This window comes from Nannospalax galili, unplaced genomic scaffold, assembly GCF_000622305.1.
Source record: "Nannospalax galili isolate Female #2095 unplaced genomic scaffold, S.galili_v1.0 scaffold33, whole genome shotgun sequence".
NCBI classification, from domain to species: domain Eukaryota; kingdom Metazoa; phylum Chordata; class Mammalia; order Rodentia; family Spalacidae; genus Nannospalax; species Nannospalax galili.
Genome location: NW_008335436.1, coordinates 4722676 through 4738948, shown reverse-complemented (window position 1 = coordinate 4738948; position 16273 = coordinate 4722676). Strand labels below are relative to the sequence as shown.

The following is a 16273-nucleotide window of genomic DNA, read 5'->3' as shown; positions in this document are numbered from 1 at the left end:
TAATTTTATGTCTTATAGAGTTTATAATGAGTAAAAGATTGTACAAGCATAATAATTCATCTGTAAACCTAAAAATATACAGCCAATTTCGAAAGAGATGTACCCTAGTTCAGAAAAATGTTATTGAATAGGTTAATGCTGTTGTAATGAAATACTTCTTCTAATAAACAAAAAATAAATAAATAAAGAGCATGTCCCCTTGGGAATCTTTCCAATATTTTCTATCTGGAATAATATATGCATATATTTTATCAATGGAAGCAATACACACCTCTTCCTTCTATGAGAAATATGAGCATAGAGTCCATTCAGAGCTATTTCGATCACTGTTACTCTATATTATATACATTTGAAAAAGAAACTGTCAGTCAATTAATTCTTTCATTTTAAAGATAGCTGTCGCCTCATGGAGAATGCTAAGCCTATCTTCTGCTTTTCCTTAACTATGGAAGGCATTTGCGTTAAATGAGGAGGTTCTTTATTTCCTCAGGATCCATTGATGCCGGCTGGTTATTCCCCAGCTAAAGTCATAATCTTGTTTGCAACATCATAATCATTTACCCAGCCAGCAATCAGGGTGTCACTAACAAAGAATTATGACTTTAGGTGAGGAATAAACTACAGGCACAGATGAACTCTGAGGAAATAAACATTGTTTTTATGCAAATGTGGCTAGTAATAAATAACCAGGAAAGGAAATGATGATGAGAGAGTATCCTATAAAAGTCAGGCTGGGGAGGTGTGAGTGGAATGGTTTAGCATTGTCCCTCTCTGAAAGTATGGTGTACAGAATGTTCACAACAGACAGTACAACTTTAGCATTTAAAACTTTTTAAGTTTTATTTGAGAGTAGAAATTTTAAAAATACAGAATAATATTTCAGAAAGGTTTTAATACCATGAATATAGATTTATAACCCTAGCGAAGTATCATCTCTCTGTGTCCTTCACTCTAATTGCCAACTGTTCAGTGAAAGCAGTTTTGATGTTGATTTTGGTGTTTTTTTTGTACCATCTTGACCCTAAATTTACTTACTGACCCACCATTTGTTGATCAAGTATCAGTGATGGTGACTTGAACTCTAGAGTGATAAGCACAGCAGAGTCTTTTGAAGTTCTGAAAGCATTTGCTCACTTACTGCTTCATTTGATTCTCATGGCGCAGCACTTGATACCCTGAGAAAAAACCTTATTTCTCTCTCTGCATATATCATGCTGTCTCCGTTCAAGAAAAGGTAGGGCCTCAAATATCTTGGAGGCTGCATTCTGAACATTCTTTCCTTCACCAATGTGCTCCCAGTTTGCAGGTGGCATCTGTGTACTTGGTCCAGGTAAAATGTTTAGTCTGCTTGAAAGATGTATCTTCAGAAGCATAGGGATGCATTAAAAACTATTCAGTATTATGAAGAAACAAGTGGGAGGAATGAATGGAGAGGAAACCAAGGGAATGAAGGTGCATAGAGACCAAACACAACTTTTTGAGAAGGTTCATTTTGAGACCTAATAGATGAAAACCACATTTTCCCAAACCTGAATGAGATGAGCCTTGCTTAATCTCCTTTTGAAAACTGCCTCAGAGACAGAGAGAACTGATTCCTTTTGTTTTCTGAACCAGTGGATTATTTAGAAAGTCTAAGAGGTGAAGCCGTTTTGTAAAAATGGTTCATCCATGAAACTTTTCTTTGCATCTTTTTTCCCCATAGCATTAAATTATCTGAGGGTTTCATATAGCACTGGCCTATGTTGTGTACATGGCTTTCGTGAAAGATGGAATGCTTCACCTCAACTCAAAAAGAGATGCCCAGTCCTAGGTGACACATCTATAGTGGAACTTCTATACCTGATTCATGGCACATACAGACTGGGGGTAGAGAGAAAACTATTGCATCCCTCAACTCTCATCAGTGATGCCTCCTTATACAACAGAATGTGATATATGTAAAAGGCCACAGCTAGTCAACTTTAAAAGAATAAGAGAGCCAGGCGTGGTGGCACATGCCTTTAATCCCAGCACTCGGGAGGCAGAGTCAGGCAGATCTCTGTGAGTTCAAGGCCAGCCTGGTCTACATAGTGAGTTCCAGGACAGCTGGGGCTACAGGGAGACCCTGTCTCAAAAAGACCAAAAAAAAAAAGAAAAAAAAGAATAAGAGACTGCAGAATGTGCGGGTATCCCTGGAGAGCACTCCTATATCAAACCTCTCCCACCCACGGCTCAGGGACCATAGTGGAAGAGGGGCAGAAAAATTGTAAGAGCCAGCTCCTGTTCATGAACACAGGGCAGGAGAGGCAATGGTGGCATTGAGCACCAGACCCAATCATACTCAATCAGACAAGGGCCCAGAGTGGAGTGAGGGAAATGGGTGTCAGGTCAGCTCTAGTCTTGGAACTATTGGAGACTGATTACTACTGGGTGAGGGAGAGTAGGCCTTACCAACAATCACTAGTTAGGCTGACTAGACTCAGGTGGATGAATGTGCAGTGAAGGACATCTACGTACAAATGCTTGACTAGATAGGACTTAACATGTATGGTGGAATACATGAGGTCCAGTGAGGTGGGGTGGGGGATACGGATTGCGAAGGAGATCTAAAGTTGATTAAGAACTATTGTATGAAATGTACAAAAGCTCAACAAAAAAAATTTCAAAATCCCATCCTGTGTTTTGCCTCCATTCAAACATCCTGCTGTTTACTTTTCTTGGAACATTTTGTTTATTCACCTTCCCTCCAAGGTGGAGGTTTATATCAGAGGAAAGTGGTACAGAACAAGGTAGAAGTCGACACAGGTTCCTGTGAAATCATTTGGGCATTTATATAACAGGTGCTAAGGGTACATGTCGCTAACTTTAGTATTAGTCACATTGGGGGAGTGCTTCTGGGGTACTCACTGTTCCACTGTAAGAACTGGGTGCAATCCTTTCAAAGCAATTTTAAGCTTGAGCTTCAAAATGAGTGAATACAATGAATTTGCTTCAGGCAAAGACGCTAATCTTACTTTGCTTTTATATCCTCATTAGTCTAATAGCAGCAGAATTAAGGAACTTTTCTAAATGTGTAGTTATGGGCAGCAATGAAGGCAGAAGTAACTCTGGTCCTCTCTGCCACTGAAGAAAGATCCTTGGCTATGGTCCAATTGTGAAATGTCACCCACAAGTTCATAGATTTGAACACTTGAACCCCAACTAATGCATCTATTTTAGGAAATTCTAGACCCCTGAGGACCTGGGGGCTCATTGGCAGACATGGAAAACTAGCCATGGGACTTTGAAGGGTTCAACCCTCTTGGTTCTGATCTCTGCTTGCTACTGTGACATCAGGAGCCCTGGCCCCATGCTCCCCACTCTGTGAATTCCACCATGCCTTCCCTGCCACGAGGGACTGTATCCTCTGAAACTATGAGCCAAAATAAACCTTGCTCCCTTAAGCGGCTTCTGTCAGGCATGCTGCCCCAGCAACGAGAAAAGTCAATTACAAGGTCTATGTGCAACATTCCGTATTTTAACTTTTGGCCAGAGCTGCATTAACAATAGACAGTTAACAGCATAATGTTGGCTTTTCAGAGCTTCATTTTTTTTGAGACAGGGTTTCACTCTATAAGCCAAAATAATCTGAAATTCACTATGGAGCCCAGGTTGACCTAGAATTCTTGTGTTATAAAAGGTTCAGTACCATGGAAAATTCATTGTGGTACTTTGTTGGTTGGTTGGTTTTGGTGTTTTGTTTTTTTTACCTCAGACACAACATATTCACCATCTTTGGTGAGAGATTACCTTGGAGCAGTAACCCAGTAGGCATGGCAGCTAATGGAGCAGAACAATGTGTAATAGCTATGCCTATGGTATTGCTGTTAGAGTTATTGACACCACTTGCTAGAAAGAGGAGAAAATCATGGGACCCTTATCTGAATTTGAAGCTATTACTTCCCTTCCCTCTCCCAACTGCAAATGACATAAGTCTCTACCTCTGTGTTCCTAACTTGTAGGTGCCAATTCAATTTATTGATTCCATGGAGAAAGTACTGAAGACAAATTTACACTGAGCATCCATCAGTTTTACATAAAGAGTTACTAACCAGAATCATATAAAAGACAAGAGAATTTGAACCATAGGCATAGTATGTGTTGCTGGAAGTTTAGCCAACTGTCATAGACATTTTTTTCCTGAGTTATCAATCTCCATAAATCAGGGAAAGCTGCATTTAAAGTTCATAAAGTGACAACCACTAAACCACCCTCCATGGGTTCCCTTGTCTTTCTTAAATCTTTGGGTTCTAAAATCATTTGAAATCTCAAAAACCTACCAACCCGGTGATTTAGAAGTAGCTAAGGATATGAAAACTAGGATAATTCCTTTGAGCATCACAAGTCTGTCAAACAGCCTATATTTAGGGTTGTTTAGAGAAATCAAAACAATGTATATACATTTGTTGAGGGGGGAGAGAGGGAGAGGGAGAGAGAGAGAGAGAGAGAGAGAGAGAGAGAGAGAGAGAGAGAGATTCTAAGGAATCTATTGACAGAGTTGTATTACCAAATAGAAATTGTAGACTAGTAGCAGACTGGAGACCCAGAGAGGAATTGTTGATGTAACCCTTGCCAAAAGGGTGCCTGAAGGCACAGTTCCCTCTCCCTCAGAGGACCTCTGTTGTTTGTTATTAAAGCATCTGAGCTGATTAGAAAAAGCACATGTGTATCATGGAAAATATTCTAGTTTAAAATATCTAATGATAAAACCTGCACATCAAAAGATAATTCCCCAAAATATCTGTAAAAATGTTTAAACAGTCGTCTGATTCCAAAGACTAGCCAAGCTGGCACAGGAAATTTACCAGTTTATCAATCTGCCTAAGCTCTGAGGTCTGTTTTGCATTTTACTGGAAGTGGAACCGCTATTATACCCACCTTATTTTGGGTCTTCTTTTTCTCTATAGCATCAACTTTAGAAGTTACCATAGCTCCTATTACACAGTGCCAAAACCCTAATAAATAAAAGCATTCTACTTTTAGGCTCAACTGAGACTGTGGTGACATAGCATTCAAGTACACATGACTTTTCTGACTTAACTATTTCAAATATAATGGAATAATGAAGCATTGCCTTAAATACAAGTATGTTCTATCCTCTGATGCTCCATACACATAGACATGCCAATTATTTGACTAATATAATACCACATTATAAATTAGTGTTTGACATGCAACTTGATATCTGGTAGTAGAAGAATTTAAACTTACAATGTCACTAACCTTTATTAGTTTGTAAGCTTTGGAAGGAGTAACAGAGACAATAATGTGACACTCAGGCAAGTAATCGTTAGGTTGGTTGGTTTATTCCGGGTACAAAATGGGAAAGTCATGAGTGAATGGCTATGAAATGCTCTTTGCCCACGGCAGTGTAACAACATGTTGCTTGTCCAGAAAATCTTCTTCCTCCTCATCTGTTCTGTAATCATCAAGTGACAGCAACGACTGCACTGTGGAATCTCTTTTAGAGGAGCTGGAAATACATTAGAAGATCAATACACGATTCACAGAACAAAGTATTAGCTTTCATTTGTCTTCTGATTACTACTGTGTATGTTGAATTCACTTAAAACAGACACACTGGAGCCATAAATTTTGATGCACTCAGTATATACTTAAGCTACTTTGAATGAGATTTTTTTCTATCATTTTCCCTCTTACAAGAAATAAAACCACAATTATACAAAAGAGAGGACTTTTATGGTCTCCAGTACTGGCTCTCCTTGATGATTCAAAAGGTACTTCTGAAACCTGCAGAGCCTCAGGGTCATCATTAAGACCATTCATCATTTTATTGGCTGTTCAATAGAATCCCAATGAGTAGACTGTCAGATAAATCACCACTGCCTCTGTGTACACTAAATTAGGTCTATAACCAGTGAAGCTATAGCAAAGCCAAATAATTACTTGATATTTTACTTGTTTTTGCATTTTTTCTGTGGAGGGTATGCACTGTCCAAAACTCTGTCATACAGGTGTTGGAAATATAGAGATAAATGCAATGTGGGGAAGGGAATCAAGTATATACCACTCAGATGCTTTGGTCTAAATTTATTATATTTACAGCCTATGTATGCAGCAAACGTTAAAATGTTCACACTGTGGTGGACATGACATCATTGCAGATTATTTTATCAAGTTCAACATAGGCTGAATCGGCTACTCATTAACTGATTTGCAGAGCAGTGCAGATATCATTTTATTTTAAGAGAATTTTCTTTCATCTTAGGAGAGAATACAAGGAAAAAGCGCTCTTTGTATAAATCTTTGTAAAGTACTGCTTTATACTGTTTATCACCCCTGCATTTTTAAATATGAGAAGTCTTTTATGTAGAACTAGTGGTTTTATTGTCTTTTTAAGTGAAAAACAGGAACTTCATATTAGCTTTAAAAAAACTGTATTGTGTTGAAGAGCAAACAAAACTCAAGATCTCAGGTGAATTATTTTTTTCCTTCAGAAAGACTGAAGCAAAAACTTAATTCCCTATTACAGCAGCATAGGACTCAAACCAACCAAAGGGACATGCAATTCTAGATGACTTTATTTTACATTTATCTTCATTTTTCTAAAAAGAAAAAAATCCTCCTCCAAACTACCAGCAAGCCTGAAGCAGAGGGACACACTGCTTTTCTGAAGTTTCTCTGTTTTACACTCATCCCCATTTCTGACACTACATCACATAAGAACAAAATGGTACAAATTAAAATTCTGGTAACACTGTAGACTTAATTTCAAGAAAGAAACTTCTCAATATTCTATTCTTAAGATTTGGCAGTGGGTAATATTCTAGTAATGTGAACTGTTGGAATTTATTAGGTTAATTAATTCAAGTAAGGCAATTAGTTTTCAAGACAAGGAGAAATGCCAAGGACTTATTAATTTTCATTTTTTTCCTTTTGAGTTTCATATATACAGCAAAGAACTGTCTTCATATTAAAGTAACACGCTTATAAACTCTTTACTAAATCCTGATAATAGGTCAGCAAAGGCTCAAGTATTTTGAAAAGAAAATACTTTTAAATTGTATAGGTGGGCAATTTTTCATTATATAGGAACAATAACTAATTTAACCTTGTCCCAATCTTGCTATGCACCATCATTCTGCATAAAGCTGCAGGCTTAACTTACCTCAGCTCCTCAGCTCCATAGGGACCCTTCACACATGAGGTGTTAAGGAAGTCTGTGGACATCTCACTTAAATTCACCAAATGGTGCTTGAAAGATGGTGACTCTTCTGAGGTTAGACTGTGAAGTTTTTCTGAAGGATCTGAAACTTTTTTTCGCATAGTGTCAGCACATAAATTCAAGAAACAAACGGGCAGCAGATTTATAACCTTCCATCAATTTTCTAATGTTTGTGGATGGTGACGTCTGATCTGAGATTCCCAAGGGCACATGATAAGAAGTTCTATGATGCTTAGCGAGTGTGAGGCCCTGTGTTTAATATGTAGCACCCAAAGGAAGAAAGAGAGGAAGGAAGGAGAGAGGGAAGTAGGAAAGGAGGGAAGGAGGCAAATAAACCAGGACATGGTATCTAGTCACAACCATACTGCTTTCGAGATATACATTCTACTTATGAAATATGTCAGATGTTCTAAGAGTTCACAAAACTTATGCAGCTCAACTTGTACACACATTAGATACTTTATTATCATTTGTTTGTTTTATAAAGCTATTCTATCTTTTTCTGGCTTCCTTGCTTTGAGTAAATAATCTTTTGTATTTGGAGGAGGAGGAGAAGGAGGAGGGGGAATTAAACCTCAAATTTTATTCCTTTGTATCCAACTGGCTTATTCAGTAGCCTAGGTGTGGACAAATAGTGCATGTAAAATCGACAAGATATTTAGGCAAGTGTATCCTTATATGAGTAACTATAAATCTAAGTATGCATATAAATGTTCCTATGTTGGATTTTAATGCATTGTTTTAACACTGATATAAAGTCATCTAATTTTTCTTTTTGGACTCAGTGTCTCATGTAGCCCAAGCTGACCTCACGCCTCCCTGAATACTGGGATCACAGATTTCAGCCACCATGCCTGTTTATATGTTGCTGGGGATGGAATCCAGGGCATTGTGTATGCTAGTACGCTACCAATTAAGCTATATTCCCAGCACATAAATCCTTCTAACTTGTGCACTACATATACTATGATGACTATTGGTGCTCTCATAATCACTTTTACAAGAGTGCCAGATAGCCATCTCCTGAGCAGAAGAAACAAACACCAAACTTTCAGTATTCTCACACTAGACAGAACAGATTTTTAGTTTTGATGGTTCATAGTAATTTGCAGGTTTTGAGCAAGCAGATTCCTATATTGAAAGAAAATTACACTATTCCTATTGAAAGATAGACCTCAGTATATTTATGGATTGCAATATTCTTAATTATTTAGCTCAGTGTTTTCAAGTTATGATACATAGATAAACTAAGTTTGAGATGAAGTTCCAACCCTGTCATCCAAAAACAATTAGGATAGAGATGCCTAATCTACCTTTATATTTGAGGACTCTAGATAACATATACCTTGAAACAAAAATCCTAAAATATTATTGTCTAAAAATTTTAAAAACACATGAAAAGCTCCATCCTCACTTGTTAGATTAGAAAACTGAGCACCCAGAGAAAGTCACACAAGCACACAGTGAAAACTGGAGCTGTACCCAAGTTCCTCTAGTGAATTGGTCCTGCAGATGACTAGGCTCTAGCACTGAATTCTTTAGCTTCCAGATATTCTCTCTTCCCCTGTTTTCCACAGGAGGAAGGAAGCTCGGTACCCATAGTATATTTACATACCCCAGTGAAAAAACATACTCCCTCAGGATGGGAATCAATTCAGGATCTCAATGGACATACTAAAGACAGTCATAAAACCTAGACATAAGGAATTCACCAGGAGAGGGAGGCAAACTCTGTTAGCTGTTTGAGTACTACTTGAATGATCACAGAGCCAATTCATACAGTGAGAATACAAGGAACCTATTCTACACAATTTTTAATTGTTAAAATTATATTTCAGAATATCTTATCATTAACAGGGACAAAGGTGAAATTATTTGAATTTAGGTAAGGAAAAATAAGAGAAAAATAAAAGTTACAGACATTACTAGTTGGTATTGAATCCATTAAAAAAAAACCTTATTCTGATTTTCTAATACAGGTCCAAGTATGGCTGGATTGACTATCCTATTGCAGTATGGAATATTCATTTTATACCTAGAAATTTACTGGCTGAAAATAATATATATATATATTCCAGTGTATTTTTATATGTGTGTATTATGTGTGTATATGTGTGGAGAGGTGCACAAAGGTACATATGCATGTGTATAGGTGTGGGGCCAGAGGACAGCCTCTTGTATCACCATCACAATACTGTCCACCTACATTATAACAGGGTCCCTCAATGGTGAGCCTGGAGCTCACCAATTAGGTCAGGCTTGCTGGCCAGTAAGCCTCATGGATCCTCATGTCTCGAGTACACAATGTTGAGATTAGAAGCAGGCACAACCACACCCTGCATTTTTTAATGTGAGATATGGGGCTCAAACTCAAGTTCTCATGCTTGTAAACATGCGCTTAAGTATCTGAGCCATAAGCCATCTCCCCAGCACTAAATGCCATATTTGTGAAGTTGTGGCAACCAGAATGCACACTCCGTACCCTGTGAGAGCCGGTCCTGACTCCTCAGCCTCGTTCTTCGGCCTTTCATCTCTCTTCCCCTCTGCTACTGTATCTGGTCTGTCTTAGCCTCCCTTTGCTTATTCTTCTTATGTTTTCATCCTTCTGGCTCTTAAGTGATCACAGTACTGAAGGGAATATTTCAGATTATTTAGTGGCACTGTCCTGTGATGGGTGCAGATTTGCCTGGGTTTGGGTCTCGTCTCTGTGGCATATACCAAGAAACAGTGGTCTGTTATTGCACTGCCCACTGCCTTATGTGCTAAACCTGAAAAGGAGGGATTGTGACTAATACTTGCTGCAACTGTCTCACTGAGTAGATTTTGAGATTAAATGAAGGGTCACGTATGGTGGTAGCTGTCTATAATTCTAGCAATTGGGAAGATAAGGCTCGAACATACGGACTTCATGGCCAGTCAGGACTAGGCAGCCAGAACTTATCTTTACAAAAATATCAAATGGGGGCCAGTGAAATAGCTCAGGTGCTTAAGGCACTTGCTTCCCAAACCTGACTGTCTCAGTTCAAACCTCAGAATCCACATAAATGAGAACTGACTCCCAGGGGTTACCTCTGCACTGCGGGGTGTAGTATATGTATGCACGTGCATGTATAAGTATGTGTTTGTGTGTGTCTGTGTGTTTTTGTGTGAGACCAACACACACACATACAGATTAAATAAATGATGTCTTAAAATTTTTTCAAATGAAACAACTTCGCATATAAAACACATGGTCACTACCATAATGTGATGAAAAGTTTCATTGGTATTCGTTCTTCCATTTTTTTAAACACCTACACCCAAGTTTTCTATAATTTAAAGTCACCTTAAAGCAAGATGGTTATCATCATAGCCCTGGTGATTTTGCTGTCTTTTTAAATGGAATTTAATTCATTTGATAACTAAAAGTTCCTGTTGCATTAGCACTTCAGCTGAACACGTTACTTGGTAGTCAAGCTATGAACAGACTCCAGGTAGGAAGACAGAGCATTACTATTTCATTTCACAAACAGAATGGTTACAGTGGTTATCCAGGCTGATTTCTAGAAAAGGGACATTTGCCTCTTTAATTACTTCACTCAGTTAACTACCTGTGGGCTTGCACAAACATAAAGTTGCTATGGGAACATCAGGTTCTCAAGGCCCTTTAGACCACAATTCAGATGCGTTTGAAACAAATTAATCATTTTCTACTAGAAAGAATGTACATACTGGGGCTTGGTTACAGGGTGAAACAAGTTCAGAGCCCTGTGTTTGGTCTCCAGTATCCAAAGAGGAGGAGAAAAAGAAGTAAATAGTTTTAAATGCATTATTACTAATTCTGCTTCACAATGCATATTTTCTGACATTTTCTGAATTTCTCCGGCTTGCAACAGTATTCAAAAACTGACAAGGTGTCACAGTAAATAAATCGTACTGACATGTCGAGTCCACTAATAATGTAACTGTTGCTATATATAATGATATTGGTAGAAGGAAAAATAAATGCTATGACCTATCACTATCTATAATCAGCAACACAGTCCAGAAAAGAGAATTTCAGAAGAGAAACAACTTTTGAAGTCGATTAAAAATTGGGTTTATCTCACCAGACATGGTGGCACATGCCTTCCGGGCCAGATGGGGCTACAGAGAGACCCCGTCTCAAAAAACAAAATAAAAAATAATTGGGCTTATCAAGAAAATTCTACCTTTTATATGTATGGAATACCCCCCAACTGTTTCTTGAATATTCGAAAGTTTTTTGAGGATTTATGACTAATAGTTTTAGGCACAGTTAGTGTATGGGAAGATAAATTTTCATAAATATAATATTTCCGTATAATTTTATTCAATTATTTTTACCAGATATTATTACAGTTCTCTTTCATATTTAGAGACTGATACAAAGAGAAATTAAGAAAGCAATGTGTCTGGGGGCTGGAGAGATGGCTCAGTGGTTAAGAGCACCAGCTGCTTTCGCAGAGGGCCTGGCTTCCAGTTCCCAGCACCCACATGGCAGCTAACTACCAGGGATCCAATGCCTCTTCTGACCTCCACAGGCATTGCATGATATGGATGCACTTACGTACATGCAGACAGTGCACTCATATACATAAAATAAGCATAATAAAATATGTAAAAAAAGGAAACTAATGTGTCTGATATGATGAGACTAATATGTGGTAGAGACTAGTCTCCAGTCAAGACCAGGCTTCCCATCATCCTGGTTTTCTGCCTATGTCCTCTGATTCACCAAGAAGGTGAATCCGATTTGCAATCTGCCCATGTAAGACTACATTGCAGCCGTTTCTCTAATGGTGCTCTGGTTGCCACAGCAGCCTGGGTCACAGGTGAAAAAGTGTTGTTGTTTTCTATCTTTTATTCTTCTCGTTTCTTGGAGTAGTTGTTTTCCTAGACTTTAAAAGCAAGTGGCTTGTCCAGAACTAACAGTAAACAAGGGAGAAGGGTTGCTGCTCACAACAATGCCTCATTCACAGAAAGCCATAGGAGTTTACATCTGCGTACAAGGCAAAATGTGTGGCTGTGGCTGGGTGAGGCCAAATCCCATGAAGAGCTGTTTCACATGCACTGTGGATAGTTAAAAGTGAGTGGGAATTTTCTAACCATGGTCACTGGTCACTCGTGGTTAGAGGACAAAGGCCTTGTGCAGAATGAGACATCTTTGTAGAGCGAGGCTGTGCTTCACAGCAACAGTCACCCCTTCACTGTTGGATTTGTTCAGTGGATGTCAAACTTTTCCTTCTGAGCACTCCTGGTGACCATCTTCACAATTGTACACTCTTCCAAAGGTAGGCTTCCCAATGAGAAATTAAAAAACAAAACAAAACGCCAACATCATCCTAGGTGAGGTGTGCAAAGGAGATTGTTAAGAGTGTGAATATGGGGGGCTAGAGAGATGGCTCAGCAGTCAAGAGCACTGGCTGTTCCTGCAGAGGACCTGGTTCAAGTCCCAATACTCACATGGTGGCTAACAAGTGTCTGTAACTCCAGGTGGGGAATTTGACTCCCTCTTCTGACTTCTGTGGGCATTACAGGTCATGGGTGTGTTTACATACATGCAGGAAAATACATACACATAAAATAAATGTAAATTGTTTTAATATTTAATAATAAACATAATTATTTAATAAATTATTTTAAGGTGCATATGGTTAAGTGTGTGAAAAGGGGGTTGAGATGTGAACCCAGATATTAGGAATACGAACATGGTAAGCTTTGTAACTTGGTTATTAAGTATGTGAACATGGTTGTTTAGTGTTTAAATTTGTTTATTAAGTATGTAGATAAGCCTGGCTGTCTAGTGTTTGAACTTTACTGGTAAGAGAATATGACTTTTTTTCTGCTACTGAGACATCATGAAAGTTCTGGCAGCCTATGGGTATGGAATCATGTGTCTGGTGAAATGATGCTTTGTGGGTAAGGGGAACGAGTGGTAAGGGTCAGCAGTGAGGCACATTAGAACCCAAATGAACTTGTAAAAAGCCTTCTGCTTGAAAACTAAAAGAAAAATTCTTTTTATTTTCTGATTGTAACCAACATAGTTTTCATTTAGATTTAGTTCCAAAAGTTTCAAAGTGACCTTTAATGTGAGAATTCCCTCCAAGAATATTTATTACAAGAACTGTCTCACCAAGGCATTTCCCCACATTCTGAGAACTGAAGAGGAAAGACAATTTTTGAAACCTTTTATTCACATTTATTTTATGATGATATATTTTCATTATACACCCATACATGCATACATATATGAGTGTTTTGCCTGCATGTATGTATGCACACTACATGCACACTTGATGTCCACGGAGTCCAGAAGGGTGTGTCAGATTTTCAATCCCTAGGACCCACATGTGGAAAGAGAGGACCAATACCCACAAGTTGTCTGTGACCTCCATACATGCATGCAAAGCCAGAGCCGCACACATTCAGAGACACATAGACATGTGCACATATGCACAGTATTGAATAAGTGCAAAAACAATTAAAAAATACATGGACGTTCAACACAGGAGACTGAGTTCCCTAGTCCTGTCCTCTTCCCTATCCTTTGGAGCCAAAAAGATACAGAAGAGAGTTCAATACCCAACTCCAGACAGCAGCACCAAAGAAAAGACTCATCTCAGTACAAGGCAAGGGTTTCAGGGAGAACCTAGTCTCACAATCATCAGAAAAGGCATGAACAAAGTCATCTATTCTGAAAATGAAAATGATACAAAGATATGACACAGCCAATGGTTGTGCAAACAGAAGAGATCCAAAACACACAAACAACACTTAAATAAATATAAACCTAGACCAGGTATTGCTCTACGCATCTGTAATTCTAACACTAGGGAAGTACGGGCAAGAAGATCATGAGTCCCAGGCCTGATTGAACTATATCGAAAGCTTCAGACCAGGTGGAGATAATTTGTTAACATTATAAAGACTATTTTGCATAAATCCTTTGACTATAAAAGAAGTAATGGAAACAAACTTTTAAAAAATATATCAAAATTAATCTCAAAGATCAAGCATCAAAGAGCAAATAATAAATGGTTACCAATTATAAGATTGGATCTTGTGCCATAAAAATAGTGAGCTTTAAAAAAAATCTATCAGGACAGTTCTGTTGAATATACACTGTGTGGACTAGAGGATCATAGTGGTCATGCCAACCTTCATGATGGAAGATTGTGCCATGGATGTGTGTGATGGTCTTGTTTGGAGAAATACACTCAAGTCATTTTTGGTGAAGTTACAATTTTTTAACTGCCTTTCACATGGTTCCCAAGAGTATAAAACATATAAGTGTTTGCAAGGTCAATTGTTGTCTCTCTCTCTCTCTCTCTCTCTCTCTCTCTCTCTCTCTCTCTCAAAATAGGCAAAGAACATACATGCCTAAGGCGTTTCTTCCTGTTTTATTCTTCTATTCTTTTGTGGTTTTTTTTCTCTGGGGTTGAAGTAATTCCAAAATAAAATCTACCAACAGTGTTAAAGGAAATGTTACAGTAATATCTTCGGAGAATTATTATTTCAAATATTAAATGACAAAGAAAAGACTGTGTCTAGATGAGCCCCGAAGTCCTAACCTAGAATACGAGCTTGAGATAAAGCACAGTAAATACAACTGAATATAAAATCAACAGAAGGAAATATCTGATGCAGTACTGAAAGAGGATGCAACATGAAGAAATGGGCCTCCCAGTGGGAGAAAGCAGAACTGAACAGAATCCAGTGCAAAGACACAAAAGCAGAAAATTTCTCTAAAGCTGAGGAATTTATCCTGCAGTCGGAAAAAAGAAGCTACCATTCTAAGAGCCACTGAACTACTGTCATTGAAACACAATCTTCTGGTTCTTGTTCCTGAATTTCAAAGATTAAGAAGAGAACAACAACAACAACAAAAACCCACTACATATTCAGGCAGGATAGAAGCATGGAGGAGAGATGGTGAGGTCAAAGACTAATGGAGCTTCAGATTACTTCACAGCAGAATCCAGAGCCAGGAAGTGGTCCATCTGTGTGTGGAAGGTTAAAGGGTGTCAAGACTATTCCTCTCAGCTGCTCTGTGATTCAAATATAAAGGTATCAGGGATTCTAAACAGGAGCCATTCCACAGGAGCCACAGGAGCCCTGCCTGCAGGGGAAAACAATTGGACAATTAGGCTCAATTAAACAAAATTTAAATGGAAAAACTTAACTTTTGTTAAGTGCAAAGTAATGGAATTCTGATCTACTAATTAAATAAATCCAGCTAATTAGTCATAAGATAAAAGCCATATCTTGGGGGACTGGAAAGATGGCTTAGTGGGTGTTACATTAGCTATGCAAACCGTATGATCTGAGTTGGAGCCCCGCAAACCCAAGCAAAGGTAGAAGGACAAAGTTCTTCTGACTGACAAAGTTCTTGATAAAGTCATCCTCTGACCTTGACATGCACCCTTGACACATCACACACACACACACACACACACAAATAAATAAATAAATATATATAATAAATTAATAAGTAATAATATAAAATGACTTAAAGACAGATCTTATCAAGTATACCATAATGGGGAAAATGGGGGCATGTACTAAAACTGGGGAGGGAGGAAGGAGGTTAAACAGGGAGAGAGAGAGAGGAGAAATAAATAAAGCTTAGGTGGCATAAATGCCAGAGGGAAATATATTAACTCAAACCCCCCCAAAAACGCACATACAATAACTGAACATAAGTTCATTATGCATACCTGAAGTCTATATAACAAGAAACACAGTGCCAGACAGGAGAAACCTCCCTTCCAATTGTTGGCCAGGGTAGTCCAAGAGACTCCCGAAATTACACAGGCTATTGCCACAGCCCTTGAATACCTCACAGAACTTGAAGGTAAGACCCTATTTCTGAAGACAGGACATACTTCAGGTACAAGACTGGGAGCAAGGGAGCCGTAACTGACCTGGAAGCCTCCTCCCTGAAGACCAGGTCTCATAGTTCTAGCAGATACTATGCAAGGTGCTAAGGGAGAAAAATCAATCAACAGTCCAAACCAGCTCTAAAGCCTAATAACCACAACAAACCATATTGGTACTTGGTGCAGTAGT

At 38.4% G+C, this 16273-nt stretch overlaps 1 protein-coding gene across 2 annotated transcripts in view; it reads right to left on the bottom strand.

Annotated features, from left to right (window-relative positions):
• Positions 1-5318: 5318 nt before the first annotated feature.
• Positions 5319-16273, bottom strand: part of Zbbx (zinc finger B-box domain containing) — a 111715-nt gene continuing 100760 nt past the window's right edge. For both annotated transcript variants that reach the window (XM_008830140.1, XM_008830141.1), the window contains 2 exons: positions 7148-7286; positions 5319-5491 (listed from right to left, as the gene is read on the bottom strand). In XM_008830140.1, the coding sequence (XP_008828362.1) occupies positions 5362-5491; positions 7148-7286 (269 nt within the window). In that variant the 3' untranslated portion in view covers positions 5319-5361. The remainder of the gene's footprint in view (positions 5492-7147; positions 7287-16273) is intronic.